Below are 27005 nucleotides of genomic sequence, written 5' to 3' on the forward strand. Positions count from 1 at the left end.
TCCGTTACGGCAACTACTGAGGATCAATTTACAAACTCATACTGACGTGTGTTGCCTTTCATCCAAAGCGACTGATGTGTTTTCCGTTAAATTGATCATTAGATCCGTATTTGCACCGTATCTTAATGGGTGGAAAAAAGAAGAAAGCAGCGGGGGTCCCTCCGGTTCCACCGGCGGCAGCGGGCAACGTTGCTGCAACTGGAAACGGCGTGGCAGACCCCTCCGCCGGGAGAAAACTGCCACAGAAGCCGAATCCTGCTAAAGCCACAGTGAAAGACAACAACAAACCCAAAGGTATGAGATCGCAAGAGACCATTGCCAGTGGTCCTCTGTGCATTTACATGGTGGCGTCTTTCTAGTACTTGACTGTGTCCGCACTGCAGCTGTGTTTGGGAGAAGTTTCAGTAAGTGTCCCGTAGCCGCTGAGCTAACTGTTTAGCCTAACTCACTGCCCTGTGGAGGACCACAGACTTGAACTGACATGAAACAATGTTTCTCTCCGTTCTGCCAGGTCCTAAGACCTACAGTCTCACCAACACAGCGCATGTTGACACGGGGGGAGTTTCGGACAAGTCCATTCTCAAAGTAAGTCATTGTGCAGGTTCAGATCGCTAAACAGACAGGTGCCCTTTCGTATGGCGTGTGTTTCATTTGAAGCAACCTAAAACAGACACCATAACTTCATGACACCATAACTGCACAGCTCTATACGTGCACAACCCTGTTATAACTGCACAACTCGAATGATAACTGTCACAACACCATAATCACCCGCACATTCATGCTGTGCTGTTTGCGTGGAACACCAGGTTGTCATTCAGCCGGATCTGGAGAAGAAGATCATCAAGCTGATCAACGAGTTCAGGCAGGAGAATGGAGACCAGGGTGCCGTGTCAGGACGGCTCACCAACAAGAAGCTCCTGGTAACTGAGACGGCACCAATTCACATACGCAGATCACGGTTCCCTCTTACGATGGGACTGCAGTGTGAGACGTCGCTTCTCTGGTTGTGCCCGGCAGGATCTGTACACTGCGCTGCAGAAGTTCAGCTTCAAGACCGATCACATCGAGGAGGCCATGAAGAGCAGCGTGCTGTATGGAGGGGATCTGCATTCAGCACTTGACTGGCTATGCCTGAACCTTAAAGATGGTAGAGTACATGACCTATGGTTAGAGCTAGCTATGATTCCACATTGTACCATAACTGATCTCACAGAGTCTGCCCCCTCCCCTCCCAATACACCCAGAGGAGCTCCCAGAGGGCTTCAGCCAGCGGATGCAGGAGGAGAACCACAGGACCAAGGCCCGGTTCCAGCCTCCTCAGCAGACCCAGACCCCCGTGCCTCAGGCTCCCAAGGAGCCCCTGAAGGAGCTGGCCAAGGTAGGTAGACCAATAGGGAGGTCTGGTTCTGGACCTCAGCAGAGGTCCTGCACCTACAGTAGTGTACTGTACAGTAGGACTTCAGTTCAGTATACGGGGTTAGAAGGTCAGTACCCATACGTGTTTCCATGGCTCCAGGTGTCAGAGAAGGACGAGGGGGCCAGTATGAAGGAGTGGATCCTGAGGTATGCTGAACAGGCCAGTGAAGACGAGGAGGAGGAGGAAGAGGAGGAGGAGGAAGGGAGAGGAAAGGCAGCAAGGAACCCCGAACTGGACCAGAAGTTTGACCCGGTAACCCCTGATGACGTGAACCTGTTATGTCACTTAACATTCCGGCATCCTCTTGAAATGATGCGAGAGGTGAATTTGGGGGTGTCAATGTGTTGCCGTGACGTTGGTGTGACTGGGCTGTGTAGAATGACAGGTACCTGCTCCTGACGGCCCAGCTGTATGATGCGAGGGAGATGGCTTCAGCTGCCAAGAGCAAGAGAGACAAGGCAGGCCAGAGGACTGCTCAGGACCGCATTAGGGTCATACAGCAAGGTAGCACACACGTGCCCACGCACACACACACTCGCTCTCACAGGAACACTGTAAATACACACACATATAATCAGGATCACACCTACATAAATACATCGGGGGGTACACGGGGCTGAGGTTCCATCGTGTGACCTCTTGATCTGCCATCAAACGCCTTACGATAAAGCTATGCCCATATCGACTGTGCTGTCATAGCAGATGTAACCGATGTGTCCGTATCTCAGAGATGAAGCCCCTGGAGTCCCACCCCATGTTCAACCCGGCCCTGAAGGTGGTGGACACGCCCCGCGAGGACAGGAAGCCCCCAGCCCCGGCCCCAGCCCAGGCCCCGGCCCCCGAGAGCAAGGACGGCCTCTTCAGCCTGTTTGAGCAGAAAGACATGCCCCCTCCAGCAGAGAAAGGTACCAACCGGACATGGTAACTTTACTGTAGCATCTATACATGGTCTCTGTCAGTCTAATGTTTGTGTGCGCGTGTGTTCTCCAGCAGTGAAGAAGAACGAGCCCAAGGACATCCGCAACCTTGACTACACGGCTCGCAGCTGGACGGGGAAGTCTCCTAAACAGTTCCTGATCGACTGGGTGAGGAAGAACCTGCCCAAGAGCCCCGCTCCCTCTTTCCAGAAGGTTCCTGCTGGGAGATACTGGCGCAGCAGGTAAGGGTGTGTGTGTCGGAGCGAGTGTGTCTTGTGTGTCGGGAGTGTGTTGTGTACTGGTCTGCAGTAAGGACCCGTGTGTGTGTGTGTGTGTGTGTGTGTGTGTGTGTGTGTGTGTGTTCCAGGGTTCGTGTCCAGAGGCTGGAGGATGTGTTGGAGGTGTGTCCCACCATCCTGACAGAGGACAGCATGCAGGCTCAACACCTGGCTGCCACTCTGGCTCTCTACAACCTGGTCAAGGGACAGGTGTGTGCAGTATACTGTCTGTATCACAGGGGGGGAGGGGGCTGTGCAGCTTCCAAGACGAACGCCTACCCGTCTTTGAACCGAATTTCTTTTCATTGTAATCTCCGCCTACTCTCCCCTCTCTCCCCCTTCCCCCAGTCGGTGCACCAGCTCCTCCCCCCTACGTACAGGGAGGTGTGGCTAGAGTGGAGCGACGGCGAGCAGCGCGAGGAGGAGCAGAGCCGCACGGCGGCCAACAAGCCCCGTGACCAGTTCATCGCCCGCCTGCTGACTCGCCTCAAACAGCAGCAGAGCCTGCAGCAGGCCTCAGGGCCGGGGCAGGAGGCCGGGAGCCCGACGCAGGCCGAGGCCCAGGGCGAGCCGGAGGACTCCTGGGAGAGCCTGGCTACCGCGGAAGAGGAAGAGGAGGAGAAGGAGAGGAAGTCCCTCAGGGAAGGGGGCAGAGCCGAGGCCTCCAAGCTCCTCCTTCTGAAATCGCGCGGCTCCGCCCTCTGGCGCCGCCTGCAGGCTGAGCGCGAGCAGCTTCCCGTGGTCCAGCACCGGGGCCGCTTGCTGGACGCCCTGCAGCGCCACCGTGTGGTGGTGGTGTCGGGGGAGACGGGCAGTGGGAAGAGCACCCAGATTCCCCAGTTCATCCTGGAGGAGCTGCTGACGGCGGGCGCTGCGGCGCAGCACTGCAACATCGTGGTGACCCAGCCGCGCAGGATCTCCGCCATGAGCCTGGCCAGCAGGGTGGCACAGGAGCTGGGGAGCGACGACGGGCCCGGGGCCAAGGTCTGAGTCGGGGGGGGAGGGGGGAAGGGGGCAGGTTCCTGATCTGGGGGGGAGTAGGGCTGGGGTCTAGGTGGAGGGAGGGCAGGCCGGAAGGATGTAGAATACCGTACTTTATCGTGCTATGATATCCTGATGGTGATGGTATGCTACGGTATGTGATGTCATATCCTGTTGTGGTTGCAGTCGTCCCTGTGTGGGTACCAGATTCGGATGGAGAACCGAGCGGGGGACTGGACCCGCCTGCTGTACTGTACCACCGGGGTCCTGCTCCGCAAACTGCAGCACGACCCACTGCTCAGCTCTCTCACACACATCATCGTCGACGAGGTGGGAGAACACACACACACACTCTAATGACACACACACACACTCTGACACACACACACGTGATTGCTTGGCACTAGAAGAGGTGGAACCAAACCCACTCCCCCCCCCCCCCCCCCGCCCAGGTCCATGAGCGCAGCGTCCAGTCTGACTTCCTGCTGACCATCCTGAAGGACGTGGTGCAGCGGCGCTCTGACCTGCACCTGGTCCTCATGAGCGCCACGGTCCAGTGTGACAAGTTCTCGGCCTACTTCAACCACTGCCCGGTGGTCACCATCCCTGGGAGAACTTTCCCTGTGGAGGTGAGGCCAGATGACTGAGTGAACCGGAGATGACTGCATAAAGAGGAAGTGACTGAATGAACCCTAAATACATCGAAATGAATGAATGCTTCTACAGGCTGCTGTAGGTTGTATGTGATGGTTAAGTGTGTGTGTGTGTGGGTCTGCAGGTGTTCCATCTGGAGGACATTGTGGAGGAGACTGGCTATGTTCTAGAACAGGATTCTGAGTACAGCCAGAAGATCCTGGAGGAGGAGGAGGAGGTCAGTCTGGCCGTCACCCTGAGGGGGGGCAAGAGCCAGCAGCACCAGGTAGGGGACCACATGAACATCCTCCTCCATCTGCTTTCCTCTCCTCCTTCCTCCCCTCCTTCCTCCTCATCCTTCCAATCCTTCTTACCGTGCCTGTCATGATGTGAGTTCCAGCGAGGCAAGACTACGGTAGTAGTGGCTCCTCTCTGCTCCTGCTTCATTCTTCAGATCATGAATGATGAACAGGAAGAAGAGGATCTGGCACCATAATAATCCAGCAGCATTAGTCTTGCTCTCCTTCCTGTCTCCCCCTTCGTCTGTACCAACTCTGTGTCCAGCTCCTCTCCAGCATGCGTCTCATACCTGCCTGTGTGTGTGTGCGTGTTCTGCAGGAGTTCATTGTGAAGGACTCGGGCTCGGGCTGGGACTTGGGTCCAGACTTGGACCACTTCAGCGGTCGGACCCGGCACGCGCTCCAGTACATGAACCCCAACAAGATCAACATGGACCTGGTTTTGGACCTGCTGGAGTACCTGGGTAACACATACCTGTCACTCTGCCGTTGCTACAGCAACACCTTAATGGCGTGGTCCGGTGGTCGGAGGCCCGGACAGCTCTGACGATGTTTGTGTGCTGGATTGTTTGTTAGATAAGTCCCCCCAGTTTGCAGTGCTGGATGGGGCCGTGCTGGTGTTCCTGCCGGGCCTGGCTCACATCCAGCAGCTGTACGACCTGCTCAGCTCAGACAAGAGGTTCCGCTCCAAAGACAGGTACCCAACACATCTCCACTCCGCTGTCTCCCTCTTTTTCATGTCCCTCCTTCCTTCCTCTCTCCCATGTCTTTCTTTCTCTCTCTCTCTCTTTCTCTCTCTCTCTCTCTCTCTCTCTCTCTCTCTCTCTCTCTCTCTCTCTCTCTGTCTCTCTCTCTGTCTCTCTCTCTCTCTCTCCACCTGTCTCCCCCCCCCCCCCCAGAGGTGTGTGTTTTCACAGACAACCCCAGAAGAAGATGTTGTGATGAGGGTTGGGTGTGTCTCTCTGCTGCCCTCCTCAGGTACAAGCTGGTGGCGCTGCACTCAACTCTGTCATCCAAGGACCAGGCTGCTGCTTTCACAGTGCCCCCCGCTGGCGTCAGAAAGGTACAGCGGCTCTGGGCGCCGCACACGGCCGCACTTCCAACTGCTCAGGGAGACTTGAAATGTCAACGTGAGTTTCTGTTTTGGACTGTGTTCCAGATTGTGCTGTCAACAAATATAGCTGAGACAGGCGTCACCATCCCCGACGTGCTTTTTGTCATTGACACAGGAAAGACCAAGGAAAACAAGTAGGAACAACATACATACACAGTTTATGAGTTCCATATTCATACATATTCTTCATGGGATAGTGAATACTTACAGAGCCCGGGCCTGGACTGGTCTGGTTCCATCCTGCTTAACCTCTGCGGTTCTCCAGGTACCATGAGAGCAGTCAGATGAGTTCTCTCGTGGAGACGTTCGTTTCGAAGGCCAGCGCCCTCCAGAGGCAGGGCAGGGCGGGGCGCGTACGCAGCGGCTTCTGCTTCAGACTTTACCCCAAGTTCAGGTGTGGAGAGTCTGTCTGCTGGCAACATGTAGTGTGTGGGTGTGAGACCCTGAACATGTCTCATACCTGCAACCCTACCTCCCCATCTCCTCTCTCTCCCTCCCTCTCACTCTCTCTCTTTATCTCTCTCTCTCTCTTTATCTCTCTCTCTCAGGTTCCAGGCGTTCATGGATTACTCTATACCAGAGATACTGAGGGTACCGCTGGAAGAACTGTGTCTACACATCATGGTACAAAATAATTCCTTTGTTAATAATTTGTTACTCTGAACTTTATAATATTAAATATTCATAAAAAAATGATTCACACCTTCACATGATTTCCCTTGTCCTGAGACCTGCTTTCTTACCTGCCTGTTTCTACATCTGTTTGCCCACCTCACCTGTTGCTTCAGCCGGCTCTCTCACAGCAGCATGTTGGATGCTGTCCTGCTCTCCTATTCTTTCTTCAATGCCTAACAAATCTATCTCTTTCTCTCCCTGACCCTGTCTTCCTGCTTGAGCAGCAATGGTCGAAGCCTTAAAATATTGTTAACAATTTCTGCATATATGCAGGTAGCAACGTTAGTGCTAAATAACTATTTAGCTGGTCGGCTCCATGACGCCGCGCAAGTAGGGCTTGTGAGAGTGCTCACCATAAGAACGAAGGGGAACCCACTTGTCTAGCAGATTAAGACATGTTCGTAGTCTGATCGCTGTATGTCTTACTAGAACGGCGGATCTACGTCGTTGCTAAAGTGTGCTGACGCTGTGACTGTGTGTGTGTGTGTGTGGTGTTTGTGAGTGTGAGAGAGAGAGACGCGTGAGTGACAGAGAGACGGAGGGAGAGCAGGGAAAGGAAAGGAGAGCAGGGAATACGCTGCATGTTTTAAATAGCATTAAACATGTTTTATAATGAAATGTGGAAATGTGGCGGCCAGTGTTGATTCTGTGGCACACCGTTAGTCTATGTGTGGGAAACACTGCCTTCTGGTTTCCTCAGTAGATATTGCTCAATATGCGTCATACACTCGCCTGCAACTCACCATAACATGACTTAACCCACACTCACACCCATCAAACAAACACACACTCACAAACACTAACTCTCACACACACATAACGATTCGCTCACATACTACCGACGCTCACTCGTCTACCTCAGTCTGACCCCCGCCCTGTGCACCACCCTGTCTAGTCATAATGGGTGGTTACTAATCTGTGGTATACACACACATGCTCTCACACACACACACTCACACAAACACAGTCACACATGCAGTCACACACACGCTCTCACAAACACAGACACATAAACACAGGCACATAAACACAGACACAAACACATGCACACACACACACATAAACAGGCGCACTCTCTCTCTCACACACACACCCACATACATCCCCCCTTCCCCCTCACCAGCTATCTCCCTCCCTTCAGAAATGTGCGTACGGGTCCCCCGAGGTGTTCCTGTCACGGGCGCTGGACCCCCCCCAGCCCCAGTCTGTCAGCAACGCCCTGAGTCTGCTGCGCAAGATCGGGGCATGCCACCCTGACACACACACCCTCACCCCCCTGGGGCACCACCTCGCCACGCTGCCTGTCAACGTCAAGATCGGAAAGATGCTCATCTTCGGCGCCATCCTGGGCTGTCTGGATCCCATAGTGAGTTCTCCTGTAGGACATTACTGGTACAGCACCATCTGGTACGCGTACTGGTAAGATGTAAGATTGGTGAATGTGATTATGTTTTTACTTACTGACTGTGTGTGTGTGTGTTCTTCAAAGGCGACTATTGCAGCAGCTATCTCAGAGAAGTCTCCATTTTCCACACCTATGAACAGGAAAGAGGAAGCCAACCTGGCTAAAGCTGCCCTCTCATTGGCCAACTCGGATCACCTGACAATCTACATCGCCTACTTGGGGTACCAGTCCATTACTGTTCCCGATAGACCTCTCTGGTTCCCCGAGGGTCTCTGAGGGTCTCTGAGCTTGTGTGTTGTTCTGCAGGTGGAAGAGCTCCCGTGCCGAGGGGTCCAGAGCAGAGACGACCTACTGCAGGAAACACTTCCTGAATCGCACCGCGCTCCTCACCATCGAGGTACGATCGCCGTTAAAGAGCCGTTGGTTTTCGATCGCCGCCGGTGCTGGTGTCGTGGCGCGAGGCCACAGTGGAGGGGGGGGCGGGGGTGGGACCGGTTGTGACCCGTGTCTGTCTGGTCCAGGATGTGAAGCAGGAGCTGATGAGGATGATGGAGCAGGCTGGGTTCAGCAGCTCCCGCTCCAGGCCCTCCCCCGCCCAGGGCCCTCCAGGGCAGCAGCAGATAAGCCTGCTGAAGGCGGTGGTGACGGCCGGCCTGTACGACAGCGTGGGCCGGGTGCTGGTCACGCCCGCCGTGGACGTGCTGGAGAGGGTGGTGTGCACCGCCGAGACCCCCCAGGGCCGGGCACAGGTCCACCCCTCCTCCGTCAACAGACACCTGCACACGCACGGCTGGCTGCTCTACCAGGAGAAGGTGGGCGTTGGTTTGAGAGAGGAGGGCTTTCCGATGTTAAAGCGACCGACCATTCCGGTGTCTTTGGACATACCTGAGAGACCCCTGTTATCTCCTCTCCCTCCCGTGTGTGTGTGTGTGTGTGTGTGCGCGTTGCAGGTGAAGTATTCCAGGATCTACCTCAGAGACACCACCCTGATCTCTCCCTTCCCCATGCTGCTGTTTGGCGGTGACATCGACGTGCAGCACCGAGAGCGCCTCATCTCATTGGACGGCTGGATTCACTTCCAGGTTGGTCAGAGGGTCACTGCTTCGTGGATTGGGCAGGGGTGGATGGAAGGGAGGGAGGGAGGACAGATTGGAGCTCTTGAACATGATGAGGATGTTGTCGTGTGTTAGGCTCCAGTGAGGATAGGGGTGATCTTCAAACACCTGAGGAAGCTGATGGACTCCCTGCTGGAGAGGAAGCTAGAGAACCCAAAGATGAACTTGGAAGGTAAATAACCTCAATCCCCTTTTATTTCTGTCCCTTCCTACTTTCTGGTCCTTCTCTTTCTGGTTCCTCATCTGCCTTTGTCTCGTCTAGCACATACGTTATGGCTCAACAGATTTCTTTCTGTATCACTTTCAGATGAGAAAACCATCCAGTTGATCATAGATTTGATCAAAAAGGAGAATGTCAATTGACCACTTGGAGGGACTGTTGCTATGGAGACTCGGACCCATGCCTGAACACGTCGGCGTAGTTTGAGGCCTCGGGGCTGGCTAGTTGCACGCTAGCTGACTGGAGGTGGACAGACAGATAATGAAATGGACCTTAAGAACTGACAACAGAACAGATGTGTTTGGGATATTCCGTTCACCGAGGCTGCCAGATACATAGATCCAGACAGGTCACAGAGAACAAGGCTGACTGGCTTGTTCTTATGCTGAATATTGTTGGAGCCTTGGAGGAAAATAAAACGGTTTTGATTACAAATGCAGCTTCCTTTCTTGTTCACTGAACATGTACCTACAGTTGCTGGGCCTCAATCAGGTTCTGGAACAGCTTTATTCAGTACGGTCCATGGGCATGTTTTACATTCCTCTGAGTCAGTTCTGTGTCCACATCGGACCTCCCTGACCACGGTCGTCATTCCGTCAGAAGCTGATGTAGTAACCACAAGCGTCTGTCATGGAAAGCTTCATGGTTGAGAAATGGTCTTTGTAACTTCCTGTGTACACTTTGTCTGTGTATTGAATGTGTTGGAAAAGGTGAGACAGTGTGACAGTGTTGTACTGTTTGTGTGTGTATTTGTGGCTGATAGAATGATGGTAGAATGCTGACATTTTGTGTGTGTAAGGGAGTGTGTGTTGAGACCACACACTTCGCTGCAGAAGAAAGTCCTAATCACTCAAACTAACGGTAGTTGATGACAGCCCCGGGTAACACAATGCCAGTCATGCCTGCTGCATGCCACCAAACACGAAATAGTAAGTAAACACTGAATAGGAGGAGAGCTGGCTCGACCCCCCCCCCCCCCAGAACAGATAACAAGATGACACAGCAGAAGTACAAGGTCTCACTTCATTCCAATTGTGAAGGGAACACAGGATATACAAATGAAGCCACAACAAAAATACATATTCAACCATATTTTTATTACAAAATAAATAGACATTCCATCTGTATGACGCATCATAGTATAGCTGTGTAGCTCTAACCCTGAATGCATCACAGTTCCTGGAACAAAATTAAGCTCAATAAAAGACCGGGTAGAAAACCTCCTGGTGACCTTGGATCAGTTACTGATCACAGACTTGTTAGAAGGAATGTTTATGGGTGTTTCTTCTACAGAACTGTTGATGTGATTATGTTTACACACACACACACACACACACACACACACACACAGTCTGTATCCCCACTAACACCTCTTGGACTGTTTAAACACAGTCATAAGGACAAGCTCAACCATGGGCAAGTCTATTTTTTCTATGCTCTGTGTCTAGTTCAGGGTGACTTAATTCATGACTGTTGGGGAATGGGAACCAGTGTGCAGGTATGTGTGTGCAAGCATGTGTGTGTGTGCATGTATCAGTGTCTGCACGCGTGTGTGTACTAGTGATGTAGCAGGCTGTATCCTGGTTCCTGGACTGTGGCGTAGACCACATCCCCTAGAGGACAGAAACATTCTGTTATAAGGTGGACTATGGCATTGTCATGGAAACATGTAGACCAATTATAATGTAAACTTACCAGTATTGTTCAAAGGATCAGGCAAAGGTCCCTTCCTGCACAAACACAAGCCAGACACACCCAGAAGTTCAGACAACTCAAACATGACATCAGATTCTGTCTTCTTTTACTTCCTTTTCCTATGTCACCCACCTGATGATTGGAGGAGGCTGTCTGGGGGAGGGGCATGGGCCTGTGGATCTCTGCCCGCTATAGAAGTTCTCATAGAGGACAGGAGCTGGGGGAACATTGTTATGGTTAGACAAACAAGATAGAGAAGTTGAGAGTATTTGAGCGGTGCATCTCTGTAGTGGAAACATGAAGAGAAAGAGCACCTGGAGTTTTGTGTCTGTAGAGGAGAAAGCAACAATAAGAGACTACCTGGAGGTTTATATCTCTCGAGTAGAGAGAGATCCTGTAGGTTTATATCTCTAGAGAGAGCAGAGAGAGAGAGAGAGAGAGAGAGAGAGAGAGAGAGAGAGAGACTACCTGGAGGTTTATATCTCTAGAGGAGAGAGAGATCCTGTAGGTTTATATCTCTAGAGAGAGCAGAGAGAGAGAGAGAGAGAGAAAGACTACTTGGAGGTTTATATCTCTAGAGGAGAGAGAGATCCTGTAGGTTTATATCTCTAGAGAGAGCAGAGAGAGAGAGACTACCTGGAGGTTTGTCCCCTGTTCTGCGGAGGTTGATGAAGTGTCCAATGTCCTCCTGGATGTCACACTGCTCCAGAGACTTTCTCACTTCCTCATAAAGCTAAACACACACACGTATTATGTTCATGCTTCACTTATGTACACTATATCTTGTAGTAATAGAAACTGAAATTGAAATGCAGTGGGAATGTACTGGTGTGTTTGTGTGTGTACCTCGTCGCTGGTGACACATTGCTGGGACAGATGGTTCAGGTGCGTCCAAACCATGTTCCTCAGAGTACTGATCCTCTCCACCTCTTGCTTCTCAAATATCTGCACAGACACATATCTCTGTACCTTCTCACATACACCACTTAACCAGCACACAGCAACGCACACATTTACCCCCTACCTCACAGGCCTTGGCATGCTCTGTTTGCCAGTCCTCTCGGATTTTCCCCAACACCAACACATTCTGTACGTACATCTTGTCTACCAGCCCAGAGAGGAAATAACATAATGATGAAACACACTCAAGAACATTCTGGACTGGCTAAATGGCCTGATGTTCCGGAGTCTCTCACCGGCTTCTTCTGCTGTCTGTTTGGCGTGCTGGGCTTTAGTGTACAGCTGAAACAGACAAGCACAAACAGGTCATCAATCAATCAATAAAAAATAAAATAAATCACAAAGCTCTCGGTATGCATCTCTTCTCATATCTATCTCAGCCCCAGTGAGAACCTCGCTGTCTTTCTTCTCTCTCTTTCTCGTGGCTCGCCTCTCGTGTCTCACGCCCCCCCCCCCCCCTCTCTCTCTCTCTCTCTCTCTCTCTCTCTGTCTCTCTTTCGTGTCTCGCCTCTCGTGGTCGCCTTCCTCCCCCCCCCCTCTCTCTCTCTCCTTCTCTCTCTCTGTCTACTCTTCCTCTTTACCCCAATAAGCAGAACTTATTGTTGGCATGAAGCACATGATAGCTACAATAAATATGAATAGGCTGGTCTAGTCTAGCCTGGTCCTAACCAAACCCTCGTACATTTCATTTGTACCGAGGGTCTGGGATCACTCCATTGACAAGCGTTAACTTCCTTGAAGGCGGGTCTTCTGTTGAAGTTTAAAACTATTGGATCTGCCCAGAACCACTCTGATCTGTCATAACCAATCGCAAGTGTTCGCCTTAGCCAAACTTTTCCCGAACCCCGTGGGGAGGAGGGCAACAACATCATGGCCACCAACAAAACTCAGCAAGGAATGTTCTTGCTCCGGCTTTAACTTATGGATATTCGGCAGTGTTGCCACAACCGCAGAATAGCTTCGCTCGTATCTTTCTCCGCCGCCATTAATGAACTACTCAAACTAGTGCACGACATTAACGTCATCGTTCTCAGCCACGCCCAAAAAATGTGTTTCTGAAAACCGACTTCAAAGTCAAACTCCCAGACCTAGCACAGAAGCGAAATCCAAATTGAGCGGAAGTACGTAGGAGGGCAGAGCCAGGCTAGGTCTAGTCTACCACGCGCTATAAGAAATCTAAGCCTGGAACCCAAGTATCTTTTCTATCCAGTCAAAATTCTTTCTTCAGACCAAAGAAAGAAAGAAAATGTCTAACCCTTGTCCTAGGAAACGTGTTGGCACAGCTCTCATCACAGAAGGTGATTCCAGCCCCTAACCAGCTCGGGCCAACTAGGACCCAGGGTACCTTCTCTAGCTGCTAGGTGGCTGTAGGCTACGGTACCTTCTCCAGTAGCTTGGTGTTGGTGGTGCCTGCATTGCGGTTCATGTTCTGCTCCACCTCCTCCCTGTCTCGACACTTCTGTTCATAGGTCTTCTTTGTCTGTTGGTGGTGGTGGTTGGGGGGGGGAATGGGTCAGCAGAAAAGGGGGGCAGTTCAGTGGTAATTCCTAGGCCTCCCTTTCTAGTAAACATTGTCTCAAGAGATATCCAATGGTCTGACTATATATCTTTTCATGTCAGCTGACCTTGCTTGCAGCAAAGCATTACAACTGGAACAAATCTAATGGTCAACTGGCAGTTTGCATGGTACCATGTCTGAAACATGCTAATGCGGTTTGCCTTAGGAAGCTCGACCTTTCATTAAAGTGCTCATATCAAATGGCATGTTTGCTCTCAGAAACATTGACTTCCGCTTTAAAACAGTCATCCCTGTGCGTTTTCACTTCCTCCACTGTTAAAGTGACCTTTTGCCTCTCCAGGACCCAGGAGGATCACTAATCGGCCCAGTAACCCATGGCTGAAGCTAGCCTGTCAAGGATCGGCCTGACTGGCAAGAATTAGCCTGGCTGCTGCTAGATGATTGGAATTTAGCCTGCTACCCAACAGCGCTTAAGCTGACAGAGGTGGCCGGGCTGAGCTGGCAGCTCACCTCCATGGTCTTCTTGAACTGTGTGGCCCTCTGTTTGTGAAAAGCATCCATCTGCTGTTCCACCTGAGAACACACATCACCAACACATCGGCTGGGAGGTCAAACCCAAGTCACCATCAACCATCAGACTGTTGGTTTGGCTATGACCACTGAGCTTGCAACAAGCTGAGGCATCCAACTAGAGAGTGTGGAGTCTATGGCAATCAGCGGTGAAAGCCATGACCTTATATTTGACCTGATGGAGGCACATAGTGACCGTAATGATCATGTAGGGACCTGCTTTTTCAAGGTTTACCTTCTTCCTTGCTTCCTTCTGCTTCTCCCGGAAGTCCTCCAACCTCCGTGCCTCCTCCCGCATGGTCTGGGCCAGAGTGAGGTGGGACAGGCTCACATGCTCTGTTTCTACACACACACACACACACACCCAAGATGAAAGTGCCCCTCACCGCTTAGCTGACGCAACCACCAAGAATTACTCCTGATCCATGAAATGGAAACACTCACGCAGTTTGAACATGTCCAGGGATCTCTTCAGCGTGCTGAGCAAACAAACACAAACATGGCGACGTCACAGGCCTGTCACATGCAGCCTCCTGTCAGCTAGCATCTTTCTCTGGGCTTCCTCGTCGGTGTTGTGCTCCCCCCCCCCCCCTCATGTACTTAAGGCATCAAACACTGAGGGCACATTGTGCACTTCAGAGTCGTTCCTGCTGACCACAGCCCTCCTCCTCTCCACTCCGTTCCAGAGCGGAAGGCATCAAGCACCAACACAGTTAAGAATTTACACTGTCTTGCCAGCTGCCGAGCTTTTGAGACCGAAACACACCACAAACACCCCCTTCACGACACATCAGATGGCCAAATATACCAGACGAGTTGCCTGAAGGAACAAAGAAGAAGACCCATGCAAACAAACTTACTTCATCTCGTTGTGTCCACACACTTTCTTGGAGAGACCCAGCAGCTCTTTGGCATACTTTTCCTCTATAGCTGCTCTGAAACACATACAGAAATATTGACAGCTTATTTACACACACTGCGGGTGAAGCGATTTGATGAACTCGCGAAGGAGAAGGTTTATTGATTGAACACAGAGCACACTGTCATGTTTAATGGTGGAACGTGAAATCTTGTCATGTGAAAAGTACTTCGCTTTCATGTTTAAGAACGAGGAAATAGTGGAGCTCACACTTCTCACACTTGTTGTGAAGTCCTGCTTACACAGTGTCACAGTCAGAACACACAGCAGCAGTTTCCTGTACTGTTAACCCTGATTTCTTCAGCTACCAGTCAGCAGAACTGACTGGACCATTCACTGGACTAAGGCACAACAAAGCCTCAAGACTAACTAACTCAAAGTCTGGTTGGATAGCTGTCTGGCTCTCTGTCTGTCTGTTCGATTGAGCACATAGATAAACATGGAAATGGTCCAGTGGCCTCCAGCCATCTCTCGTGTCTACACGGGTCACGGCAGCATTTGGAGCTCACCTGGCTTTCATGAAGTCTTCCACCTCCCTGCAGGTCCTCTTGCCGTCGGTGAGGTGCTGTATGATGGCATCGTATCCTGCCGTACAGGTCAGCTCTGGGTTCTAACATGAAAGGGAGGGGTAACACACCATATCTCTACACACTGAAACACTTGCATATTTTACATACCTCTCCCCTTAGTATTAGTTAGTATTAGTTAGGTAGACTTGGTTCCGTTTGTATAGTTTAAGACTTGTTTAAACTTACACCACTTATTTAAGATCTATTCCTATATGTTGAATGTATGCACCTTCTTGCCAGAGTAAATTCCTTGTCTGTGCCAACTTTCAAGGCGATTAAGCCCCTTTCTGATTCTGATTCTATAGAGATTTCTAAAAGAGGAGATATCTACATAGAAACAAATCTTTACATAAAGAAACCTTACATAAGCCTTACAAGCACTTACCTTACAAGCACTTACATAGAGAAATATATGGGCATCGATTGACCTACTCACATAGATATCTACACAGATATTTACCTTCACAATGACATTTACATCTACAGACAGAGAATCCTACAGGGAAAATGGACACTGAACATTAGCCTGAAATGAAAGAGTGATCCTCCAGGCACTCTTACGCCCTTGCCAGAATAACCCTCATGCTCATAGGTGGTGTGTATGGGTGTAGGACAGCCAGCCCTGTCACAATCCAGCTTTACAGTGTGAACAAGTAGACACACACAGGACACACCCTCTAATCTCTTCATTTTATATAAATGAACAAGTTACCCACGCTGAGTGTGTGTGTGTCTGTGTGTTTTTGTGCACAACAAACAAAAGTCTACTAAACAATGTACCACCTACCCAAAAGTTGTCCTTAAAGTGAAGGTCTCTCATGGTGAACGAAATCAGGTCAGTTCCTCAGCAATGATAGGAAGGACTGATGGTGCGCGTTTACGGGGCAGGAAACTTGGTTTGGTTAAAGTCCGCCCCGCACGAAGGGAGGGAGAGAGACGCCACGACTTGCGCATGTGAAATAAAGATTTTTACGCTCGCGTGTTCCGCTTCTCACGCAAACCTTTCATAATCGCATGGTCACAAAGAATTTGTAGCAAAAGAAACTTCTGTTGACATAGTCGACGTCCTTTAATGACCTTCGTCTATCCACACTGCACAGTCCTGTCTCCTCATTTTTCCCGTCCTCTCATGCTCCCCCAGTCAACTGTGCATGGCGACATACGTCAATTTTGATCATTTGAGTGTCGGGATCGCCAAGAACCAGGTCATAGAGGTCAAATACAGATGTTTTGACGCACGTGGTTCTTGTTTGGGTTAAATCATTTCTTGGTCACTAATTAAAGATTATAACTACCTCTACCTCTATTAAGCCCTTTATAATGGGACATGAAGTGGTGAGATATTTTTAAAATATGACTTCCCTTATCAAGCGGGGAAAGGTCCACGGCTTTGCATTAGGATTAGGTTGTATGTGCTGTCACCTAGTGGTTTGAGTGTGGAAAAACAAGAAGATATGGAGAGGTGTAACATCTCTTTCTGTTGTGTTGTCACTTCTCAAAAATATCCACATGCTGCGTGTTGCAATTTAGGCATATTGACAAAACAGGTCATCATGGCGTAATCCGCCTGCCAGAACTGCAAAAATAAATAAATGAGGAAGCAAATATTATGAGAAAGCTACATTGGATTCAGAATCCACTTCCTTCTTGGATTGATTCAGTATTCAAAGCTGCACTATGGGTGAGAGGCTCTGTCACTGTCAGAGCATGATAGTCTATGTCAGGCAGAAGGATGTAGGCTAGGCTGTTGTTGTTGACACACACACACCATCTGAAAACATCCTGGAAAATCTAAACGGGTGTTTTGGATAATAAAACATGGTGGGACTCAGGTTAGATAAGATAATGTGAGTCTTACAGTGATGACGACAGTAGCGAAGGCCCATTCTAGTCAGGTGACTGGCATGGCAGGAGCACTATCAGCAGGGCCGAACATTACCACACCCTCACCAAGACATGCAACAACATGTCTGCCTGTGCCAGTCTCTGGACCAGGAGTAGTAGAACAGGGAGTTTCCTTGTCTTTTGTTTACCGCAGCACGTTAGTTGAACAGTTGTACTCTGTAGACACACATGTATGATGATAATTGTAAAAACTGGTGTTGTCTGAGGAAACACATGTAATTTATGTCTTGCACATCATAAAAGAAGATAGAGGTGTATCACATTTAGACCTGATCTCTCTCTGTCTCTCTCTGAATTCTGTTAAAATCTATTCCATAGATTATTATTCCTGAAGGAAATTCAAGTGTTCAGGTAAAGTCCATATGTACAATTACAGAAGCAGCTAACTATATAAAGTGCTGACGGTATGCACTGCTGTTGCTGATGAACAATAATTAAAATGACATACATATACAGTGCCCTCCAAAAGTATTGGAACAGTGAGGCCAATTCCTTTATTTTTGCTGTAGACTGAAAACATTTGGGCTTGACATCAAACGATGAATGTGAAACCAGAGATCAACGTTTCAGCTTTTATTTCCAGGTATTTACATCAGGATCTGATGCACAAATTAGAAAATATCACCTTTTTGTTCGAACCCACCCATTTGTCACGTGAGCAAAAGTATTGGAACATGTGACTGACAGGTGTGTTTTGTTGCCCAGGTGTGTCCTATTACATACATTATTCAATCAATAAATACCACTGAATGTCTACACTCAGGTTCAGATTGGGTAAGATAGGTTTTGTCTATGCAGACTGTATTCAGAGGTGAAAACAACATGAAAACCAGAGCGCTGTCTTTGGGTGAAAAACAAGCAATTGTGAGTCTTAGAGAAGATGGAAAATCAATCAGAGCCATTGCAGAAACATTGGCCATAGCCAGTACAACCATTTGGAATGTCCTGAAGAAGAAGAAAACTACTGGTGTACTAAGTAACAGACGTCGAACAGGTAGACCAAGGAAAACATCAGCAGTTGATGACAGAAACATTGTGAGAGCTGTAAAGAAAGACCCTAAAACAACTGTTAGTGAGATCAGCAACAACCTCCAGATGGCAGGAGTGAAGGTATCACTATCTACTGTTCGCAGAAGACTTCATGAACAAAAGTACAAGGGCTACACCAGAAGATGCAAACCACTCATTAGCAAGAAGAATAGGAAGGCCAGGCTGGAATTTGCCAAAAAGTACAGAGATGAACCTCAAAAATTCTGGGACAAAGTTTTATGGACTGATGAGACAAAGATTAACTTTTACCAAAGTGATGGAAAGGCTAAAGTTTGGAGAAAGAAAGGAACTGCTCATGATCCCAAACACACAAGCTCATCTGTGAAACACGGTGGAGGTAATGTCATGGCTTGGGCTTGCATGGCTTCTTCTGGGACGGGCTCATTAATCTTCATTGAGGATGTAACACATGATGGCAGCAGCAAAATGAACTCGGAAGTCTACAGAAACATTTTGTCTGCCAATTTAAGGAAAGATGCAACCAAACTGATTGGCAGAGCCTTCATCATGCAGCAAGATAACGACCCAAAACACACTGCCAAAACAACAAAGGAGTTCATCAGGGGCAAGAAATGGAAGGTATTAGACTGGCCAAGTCAATCTCCAGACTTAAACCCTATAGAGCATGCATTTTACCTGCTTAAGAGGAGACTGAAGGGAGGAACCCCACAAAACAAACAACAACTGAAAGAGGCTGCAGTGAAAGCCTGGGAAAGCATCAAAAAGGAAGAATGCAAAAGTTTGGTGACGTCAATGGGTCACAGACTTGCTGCAGTTATTGAAAGCAAAGGATTTGCAACTAAATATTAAGTCTTATTCACTTAAATATGTTTTAAGTATATCTGTTCCAATACTTTTGATCACATGACAAATGGGTGGATTCAAACAAAATGTGATATTTTCTTAGTTGTGCATCAGATCCTGATGTAAATACCTGGAAATAAAAGCTGAAACGTTGATCTCTGGTCTCACGTTCATTATTTGATGTCAAGCCCAAATGTTTTCAGTCTACAGCAAAAATAAAGGAATTCGCCTCACTGTTCCAATACTTTTGGAGGGCACTGTATATAGGGCAAATAAGCAATGTGAATAGCAACAATGAAGTTAGGCAAGCAGGATAGAGCTTTTAGAAATCCCAGTGGTGTCAGAAGGCAAAGGCCACTGTGTTCAAAAGGTACATCATGTAGGAATTTATAATAGTGTATTTAGGTGCCAAGCGCTTTTATCTACAGCGACGTACAGAGGGGGATTTGAACAACATCTTGATCTGCAGTCAAATGCTCTAACCGCTGAGCTCTACCTATCTACATGTCATGTGTGTCATCTATATTGTCCGGTAGGACATTGTTGATATGATGTTGTTATCTTTCTGTCCTAGTTACTGTGTTCAAACAGCTTATCACCCAAACCCTGGGTCTAGCATGGGGACAGGCTCCTGTGTCCTCAGCGCTCCTGTCATCAACATTTCCACAACACTCACGTCCTCTTTTGTGATACTGTTTATCATTCTATCAAGCAGATTGTACATTGAGCAATCCTAATTTATTTTTACAACAGGTTTATATAAGCATGCAGGGACTCATTCTTGACTGGACTGTAGCAGAACATCATCTCACAACATGTTTTGTTCACACCTGTATCTGGGTTATTGTAACTGTCACCTCTGGCTGTACAAAGTACGTAGCTGATTGTCTTTGTGTCTGGGTCAGGAATGGCAATCATCTAGTTAACCTCTAGGTCCATTAATTCTTTAGTTTTTAATGACTTCATATTTGTACAGTCGTGTTATTTGTGTTTCTTTTTTTTGTTTAATTTATGAATACCCCTAATCCGATGTCTATTTACAGTTGTCTAATTACTCCAGGTTTGAGGCTTGAACCCCACTCTCACACACACACCTCCAGATGTTCTCTGAGAGCATGTAAATACTGGAATGATCAGTTGCAGTGGCTATTCTGTATCACACAAACAAGTCATTGATTTCATCCGTGGAAAATCTCTGTGTTCTGTTCTACCCTTGCAACTCACGCGGGGAGTTTGTGTGTAAACATCGTAAACGCTTGCCTAGCCCCGCGAGGAGGAGGAACTGGGACCTCGCCTTACGTCACCAAAGCTATATAAACTGACAGACTATCATTAGACTATAGTTGCTCTTCTTGTTAAACCACACGGACCTATATAAACAGACACAGGGAACGTAGTAGTCTATTGCAGTCAACACAAAACTTAATCCGAACAAGTTCAACCGTGCGTGATAAAAATGACGAACACAGGTAAAACTCAGGACCCAGATGTAACTTTGCATGTAATTTAACAAAATTATTAGTAGCTATGTTGATTTAACAATATATAACAACAATCTTTCTGACAGAACGTGTCTAAACCTTACTTGTATAATTTTTTTCAGATCTAACAACCGCTATTGCCTGTGCGCATCAGCTGCGTAACATTGGAGACAGCCTGGAGTGGTCGGTCAACTGGAGATGCAAACTGCTGGAGATTCTCATGAAAAGCTACAAGAACCTGGTCAAATTCAAGTGAAATATGACCTCCTCATTAGCAACGTCCTTGTATGACGTCCAGTTGCAGAGAGCCTGAAAAGTAACGGCTATCTTGGAGATAGTGATGGAATTGCATTGGTCACTATTGGAGACCCGTACCGCGCTGGCGCATTTGCGCCATTCATAATGGACGGAGGAAGGGACAGCCAACCAGATCTACCGTTCCTAACGCGGGGCTGAATGGACGCCATGTTGGCTGAACCGTGAAGCAGTGAAGCTCAGACTGTTGTGTTGACAGACCAGTGGGTTACTGGAAACCCTGAACCTAACTGGACCCCATTCCCGTGGATTTAGGCTACCGTGCCTGGAGGAGGTCTACATGGGCATGTGTTTAAGCCTTCTGCAGACTGCAGCTTCTTCCAACCATGCCATTTGTTGTTTCACTGGCATGCTCAATGCCTCATGTCAGACACTGATGCATGATGTTGTACACAAATCTCATCTACATTGATGTAATTATGATATACACGTGTACATTAAACAGTGTCCAAACACTTGAGTCTTATTCCACTTCTGTGCCTAGATCAAGGACAGGCCTCTCTTAGGAATTTCTTGACACTTCTCAAATGTTGTATTGAAACAGGAGAGCTCATTCTGCAAGACAGTGAAGGAATGACAGGATAGACTCACAGTGCTGAATTCAGGCACTTCAATGATCCACTCTTTATTGTGTGGTCACATAAAAGCAGACAGAGGGGTACAGAAATCCCTTTAATATCACATCACCATACTGGTACAGGCCTCCACCAGAGGGACGGCAGCTTCTGCTGGAGCATGCTGGGACTTGTCATCATGCCTCACTGGTAGACTATCTACACTGTATTGTCATCACAGCGGTCTCCTGTGTGCAGCACTGGAGCAGAGCAGAGCAGTCCACAGAGCAGCAGACACCGCCGGACCAAACACATGAACAGAGAATGGCGTACAAAAGAAGCTACTTCTGGGGGATGTTTTCTGGATCATGGACATGAAAGCAGTAAAAACGGTGTTAGTAGAAAGTAAAACATAAATATGGCTGAAAACACAAGATATTTCAGAGGGGGGAGGGGGGGGGGTTAGTTCACACCATTTTGTTCCACTTTCCGAGCCCACTTTCCCCAAGTTTGATCTGACCACAGGGTTACAGGACAGGCGGTAGCTGACAGTGGTGATTAAAGCAGAGGAGGCCTGCATGTGGAGCAGCCACCACAGAGTCTACCACAGGACTGTCAAAGTTGGATCACACGTGTGAGAGTATTATTTGGTGTCGTGGAAACCATGGTGATCAGAAATAAGCCTAGATTAGTCTTAAACCCTGTATATTTCAATTGTACAAACAAGGTCATCAACCAGCCATGAACCCATCTCAACATGAAAATTTGCCCAAAGTGCAAAACAGCTTAGAGACAAAGACTAAGCATTAACTATAATTTACAACAGAATCACCCATGCCTAATAACACACCTTTCTCAAAGTGTCAGAAAGTTATAAAAAAAAAAAAAAAACTAACAACAATGGTCATGTAGGATATTCTATAGACTGGCTATCATCTGCTTGATGGAACACAGACACGCGTCCCAGCTACAGACACGCGTCCCAGCTACAGACACGCGTCCCAGCTACAGACACGCGTCCCAGCTACAGACACGCGTCCCAGCTACAGACACGCGTCCCAGCTACAGACACACGTCCCAGCTACAGACACGCGTCCCAGCTACAGAATCCACATCTTGAAGGTCAAGACAGTGACACCCACAGAGAGGTCACTCATGACCCTTGAAGCCAGGATCCTGACCACTACATTGTCGTCATCATCATCATCGTCATCATCGTCACTGTAACCTCCCTCCACCATCATTATCAGCCAATCATGGCAGTGTGGCACGGCAGCCATCACAGAGGGTTATGGATACTGCAGTCCGTATCAGTGTTTATGATTGGTCTAGCGTTCTAGCGCCAGCATGTGATTTACAACCAGGACCAGTCCAGCTTCCCCAGCCAGCAGGTCATCAGTTCCAGGCTCAGACAAACATCATTTAGTGAAGGCCGCCACCACGGCCCACATGAGCTCGTTAGCATTGGGCTTGGCGCTCTCTGCCTCGGGCTCCAGCTCCAGTAGCAGCCTCACTCTCTTCATGGCCAGGTCGTACTGCTCGTCCAGCAGGGGGGCAAACACGTTCTCCAGCACGTCTGACGAGTGGGCCAGGAGGATCAGTGCCAGGACCCGCTTGTCCATGCGCTGGGGGTCGTTCACCCACTTCTCCAACACCGATTCCTGGACCTTGCGGACCAGGCGCTGCTTGATGGTGTTGTTGGTGAGCGGGTGGGTGGTCATGTCAAAGAGCAGGAAGTTCTGCTTCTCCGTGGTGAGCACGCCCTTCTCCACCAGGTTCTTGGCCAGACGCTCACGCACGTTCCTCAGCTGGTAGTGCAGTTTCAGGGGGTTCCAAGTCTCTCCTGGGGGGGGGGGGGTTATTGTTTAAATTTCATTCATTCCAGTACTTGTCATGGAACATTTCCAATCGAAGGTGAATGTCAAGTGTTCTTACCACTCAGCAGCTCTATCCAGCCCTGGACAGTCTCAGGAGGCTGGGTCTCCTTGATGTGCTTCAGCGCCTCGTCCAGCAGCATGTCTCCCGTGGGCGAGTCAGACTTGAATATCACCTGCAGGCAGACACAACCAGCTGGTTTCGGCACACAAGTGGAGATCGTTTTGTCTCCAGGCCTAGCTGGGTTATTTTCACATTCTCATCTCTACCCTGCACACAGCTGTTTCGAAAGATATGAGTTATCAGCATTGTGCTACCACCTAACAGGCATCAATCGTAATGCAAGAAGGCCTACCTTCCGAGCCAGAAGGCTTTTCCTCCGTAAGCCGCAGGCCTCGAGCTGTAGCCGTCCCCTTAGAGCCAACTCGATCAACATACAGCCGCGCAGCCCTGACGAGATGCAGTCATTCCAGAAAGATGTATAGCCCTATCAGGATATAATAACAGTCCTTAAGTCAATTAGAATACTGTGACAACATGACCATGGGTTAGGAGTTGTTGCTGAATAAGAAACCAGGCACACAGTTGGCAAAAACAATAGCATATTATGTGATTAAATTGAAACGTTAGCGAGATAGGCTAGCTAGCTAGCTACCAAGCTAACATTAAGTGGCGGAGTGAGCTCACGTCCGTAGTTTAGTATTTACCTTAGCAACGGCTTTGGACTAGCGTTTTCTATATGTTTTACCAATGGTATTAGTATTGTTACTGCAGTTATTGTTGACGTAAGTCTTAGCTAGTTACCAGGGTAGCATTTGTAGTGCTTTCAGTCGCAGCAGCTGGTGTTCTTAGTGCTAGAGCTAGCCTAGGTACTGTAGGCTACTACGCGTAATTCCTTGCTAGCTAGCTAATGTTAGCCTTGTGACTGCCCTCTAAAGTGTCTATCTAGCTTGTCTAACAAGTCAACAAAACACCACACCTCTCTATCTTTTAATCCTAACAGCAAAACTTCTTCCATCAACGTAAGTCTGGTTTCTTTTGAATCTCCCTGGTCGTCTTCCTCCTCCTCTCCGCGTCGCTGCTCTTCATCCTCTTCGCCAGGCACTCTGTCCTTATCGGCAGCTGCATTCCGGGTGGCCTCGGTCCTCCTCTGCACCAGGCCCGAACTTCTCTGCGTCAAAGAAGCCATCCTAATGCACGTTCTTACAGCAGTTGTATGTAAAGAGCTTGAAACCACCCAAACTTCAATAAGTCTTAGATATTACAGTTATATGTAGGGTATTGAATACCAAAAATGCATTCACTCTACAACAAGATGTATCCACTTCGATAGCACTTCCTGGACCAACCAACATGGCAGGATATGGTTACGTCAAACTTAGACGTGCTGTGGATCTTCTGTAATGTATTCTTCACACCGCACGGTGGCAGACTGAGAGTTTGAAAGGCAAGTTTTTTATAAAAAGTGGTTAGGAATTTACTGTCTACAAATAAAATACTTTAGGATCTTGGATACGGATGGACATACTCTGGTGTGTATAACCCTACAAAGATGCACCCTACGTCTAGGTAAGGACCAATATGCACACTCTAATTGAATTGGCTCTGTCAGTCCTTGAAATATACTCTAGTTCAAAGAGAATAAAGATGTGGATTGTAATGTACTGAATGATCATTGTCGCCAAGGCCAATGGTCATGAAGTAGAGGCCACACGCACACACACACAAACACACACACACGCACACACACACACATACACACATACATACACACACTGCCTTCCAGTCCCTATTCCCTATGGGGTAATGGGACTGGCCTTCTGGCCTCCCTGCAAGCAGTGAAATAGGATAGCTTCAGCTCTCATGTGAGACAACAGCATAGAGGCTTTGGCCCTGTTTAAAAATATCCTCAATTCCCAGTGTTTACATTAGGAAAATAAATCCTGGGAATAAAGTTGTTTTCATTTTAAATGGTTGTAAGGATGATTACGAAGGACATACTATAGTGGAGGAGTAGGTTGAGAAGGATGAGGAGGTGAAGGAGGTGGGATGAGGAGAAAAATACTGGAGAAGGAAGAGGAAAAGGAGCAAGAGGAGGAGAAAGAAGGAGTAGAAGGACTAGGAGAAGGATAACAAGATGGACGAGGAAGAGAGGAGAAAGAGGAGGAGAAGGGGGAGACCGCCACAGAGCCAGTGGCTCGAACCCTCAGAAGCACTCAAAGAAATGATCCCCACAAGGTAGTGAACTATGCCCAGTGTAAACAAGGCCTCCTGCTGAAGATCACAGCGCAGCAGCAGTCTGCTTGTTTGACCATCTAGGTAGCATAGTTGCACACTTTCCAAGAAGACAAGATACACAAGCAGAGTTCTGTATTCACTCTGTTTAGTGAGTGTGACTGCATCTTGGAACTGACAGTCCTACAATATTGATGTAAACTGAATAGTGTCTTTTTATAGAGCATAGTGAGAATATCCTCCCTTTAAATGCGACATTTAACCCCATTTATTGTCTCAGTATTACTCAGACTAACAGGACAAGACTACGTTAAATTAATAGCTTCCCTTCAAATATTTAGACAAAGTAATTGTACTACAAATACGTGAGTTTGCTTTGTTTCTAAATAAAACATTCTGGGTAATTAAAAAGACACTTCCACGTTTTCTGGTGATGACCTCACACACACACACGCACGCACGCACACACACACACACACACACACACACACACACACACACACACACACACACACACACACATACACACACACACACAAGACTCTAGAATGGCTTCCATCTTTGCTGCCCTGTGAACCTAAAGCCCCAGAGCTGACAGGACCTCTAAATCACCCCCCAGGGGCTCCAAAGGGCCACACTGCGGCCCATATTGGAGCGATTTCTTGCTCTTAGAGTGGGCGAGGGTGGGGGTGAGTTGGATGACCTCCATCCCTAGCCAGGGGTCTGCATGCAGCGCCCCCCCCCCCTCACACGCACACATACAAACACCTCTAGAAGGAGGAGCTTGGAGTAACTTAACAGACCACTGCACCAACAGCAGGAAAAAAGCCCACATCCAGCCCACAGCTGTCACATTAAGGACACAGAGGCATGTTCAATAGACATTCCCATTGCTACGTTGTAAAAACACAGTGAGTTAAAACAGAGCAGAATCACAATTAGGGATGAGAATCTGTAGAACTCCAAGGGGACTGAAGGACAGGAGAGCCTGCCCAGAGTATGGTATTTGCTGGGGGGTCCACATACCAGCTGAGAACACAGGTGCCTCAAGAGCCCTCCTCCGTCTGGCTGTGTGGTGAGGCCTGTCTGCAGGACAGACCTGGTAGAACACAGCTGGGCAGGCCAGCTAGGAGAAAGAGAGAAAACAGGAGGAAGAGTGATTACAAGAGGGAACAAAAGAAAGAGAGAGAGGAATAGAGATTCGATTGAATTGCTGTTGATGGCGAGAAAGGGACGGAAAGACAGATCAGCGACACATTTGAAATGTACAATGAGGGGAAGGGTTGTCCTCCCAGGGAGGAGATGAGGAAAGTAGAACAATGACAGAGTTCAGTCTCTGATCACGTGAGTCGACAGCAGAAGCTGGCTTAGGGTACAGAATGATGTCACTTCCTCATGACTGGAGGAAGGGTGGTTCAGTTTGTAAAATTGCCAGGGACATGAAGTGACTATGCTACGTGTGTGTTTGAAAGAAGAAAAGGGTTCTTTTTGTTTTCT

The 27005-nt window shown here is 48.5% G+C and overlaps 3 protein-coding genes and 1 long non-coding RNA gene across 5 annotated transcripts; 2 read left to right on the top strand and 2 right to left on the bottom strand.

Annotated features, from left to right (window-relative positions):
- The first annotated feature begins 2 nt into the window (after positions 1–2).
- Positions 3–9492, top strand: dhx29 (DEAH (Asp-Glu-Ala-His) box polypeptide 29). The gene is made up of 27 exons (XM_047044667.1): positions 3–294; positions 512–585; positions 810–923; positions 1021–1150; positions 1248–1381; positions 1520–1672; positions 1798–1924; positions 2149–2325; positions 2411–2579; positions 2705–2825; positions 2964–3599; positions 3783–3926; positions 4049–4225; positions 4375–4515; positions 4848–4992; positions 5105–5225; positions 5507–5591; positions 5688–5776; positions 5908–6036; positions 6191–6266; positions 7459–7683; positions 7807–7943; positions 8029–8119; positions 8244–8534; positions 8673–8804; positions 8913–9009; positions 9145–9492. Exons 1-27 carry the CDS (start codon positions 126–128, stop codon positions 9198–9200), a joined length of 4140 nt encoding a protein of 1379 aa, XP_046900623.1. The 5' UTR covers positions 3–125; the 3' UTR covers positions 9201–9492.
- A 641-nt stretch (positions 9493–10133) lies between these two features.
- Positions 10134–16600, bottom strand: pstpip2 (proline-serine-threonine phosphatase interacting protein 2). Of its 2 annotated transcripts, XM_047044671.1 has the most exons (14): positions 16077–16597; positions 15230–15330; positions 14662–14736; positions 14246–14280; positions 14037–14143; positions 13742–13804; positions 13094–13192; positions 11949–11994; positions 11777–11856; positions 11599–11697; positions 11389–11485; positions 10885–10969; positions 10753–10787; positions 10134–10670 (listed from the first exon to the last, which is right to left on the bottom strand). In XM_047044671.1, exons 1-14 carry the CDS (start codon positions 16107–16109, stop codon positions 10615–10617), a joined length of 1011 nt encoding a protein of 336 aa, XP_046900627.1. In that variant the 5' UTR covers positions 16110–16597; the 3' UTR covers positions 10134–10614. The 2 variants fall into 2 exon arrangements, with proteins under 2 accessions (XP_046900627.1, XP_046900628.1); XM_047044672.1 differs by lacking the exon at positions 13742–13804 and having other exon boundaries at positions 16077–16600.
- A 3190-nt stretch (positions 16601–19790) lies between these two features.
- Positions 19791–21809, top strand: LOC124484013. Its single transcript, XR_006957936.1, has 2 exons — positions 19791–20517; positions 20652–21809. It is a non-coding gene; the product is annotated as an uncharacterized LOC124484013 (long non-coding RNA).
- On the bottom strand, positions 21440–24641 carry golph3b (golgi phosphoprotein 3b). Its single transcript, XM_047044673.1, has 4 exons — positions 24253–24641; positions 23629–23760; positions 23334–23448; positions 21440–23241 (listed from the first exon to the last, which is right to left on the bottom strand). The coding sequence occupies exons 1-4, from the start codon at positions 24460–24462 to the stop codon at positions 22817–22819; spliced, it is 882 nt and encodes a 293-aa protein (XP_046900629.1). The 5' UTR covers positions 24463–24641; the 3' UTR covers positions 21440–22816.
- Positions 24642–27005: the final 2364 nt, after the last annotated feature.

This window comes from Hypomesus transpacificus, chromosome 22 (assembly GCF_021917145.1).
Source record: "Hypomesus transpacificus isolate Combined female chromosome 22, fHypTra1, whole genome shotgun sequence".
NCBI lineage: Eukaryota > Metazoa > Chordata > Actinopteri > Osmeriformes > Osmeridae > Hypomesus > Hypomesus transpacificus.

Coding starts and splice junctions, on each gene's coding strand:
- dhx29 (XM_047044667.1), top strand. CDS start 126: ATGGGTGGAAAAAAGAAGAAAGCAGCGGGGGTCCCTCCGGTTCCACCG. Junction 2,826..2,963: donor ACAACCTGGTCAAGGGACAG/GTGTGTGCAGTA, acceptor CCCTTCCCCCAG/TCGGTGCACCAGCTCCTCCC. Junction 3,927..4,048: donor CACACATCATCGTCGACGAG/GTGGGAGAACAC, acceptor CCCCCCGCCCAG/GTCCATGAGCGCAGCGTCCA.
- pstpip2 (XM_047044671.1), bottom strand. CDS start 16,109: ATGAGAGACCTTCACTTTAAGGACAACTTTTGG. Junction 14,144..14,245: donor CCTGGACATGTTCAAACTGC/GTGAGTGTTTCC, acceptor GTGTGTGTGTAG/AAACAGAGCATGTGAGCCTG. Junction 13,805..14,036: donor AGAAGGAAGCAAGGAAGAAG/GTAAACCTTGAA, acceptor GTGTGTTCTCAG/GTGGAACAGCAGATGGATGC.
- golph3b (XM_047044673.1), bottom strand. CDS start 24,462: ATGGCTTCTTTGACGCAGAGAAGTTCGGGCCTGGTGCAGAGGAGGACC. Junction 23,449..23,628: donor AAAGCCTTCTGGCTCGGAAG/GTAGGCCTTCTT, acceptor GTCTGCCTGCAG/GTGATATTCAAGTCTGACTC. Junction 23,242..23,333: donor CTGGATAGAGCTGCTGAGTG/GTAAGAACACTT, acceptor CCCCCCCCCCAG/GAGAGACTTGGAACCCCCTG.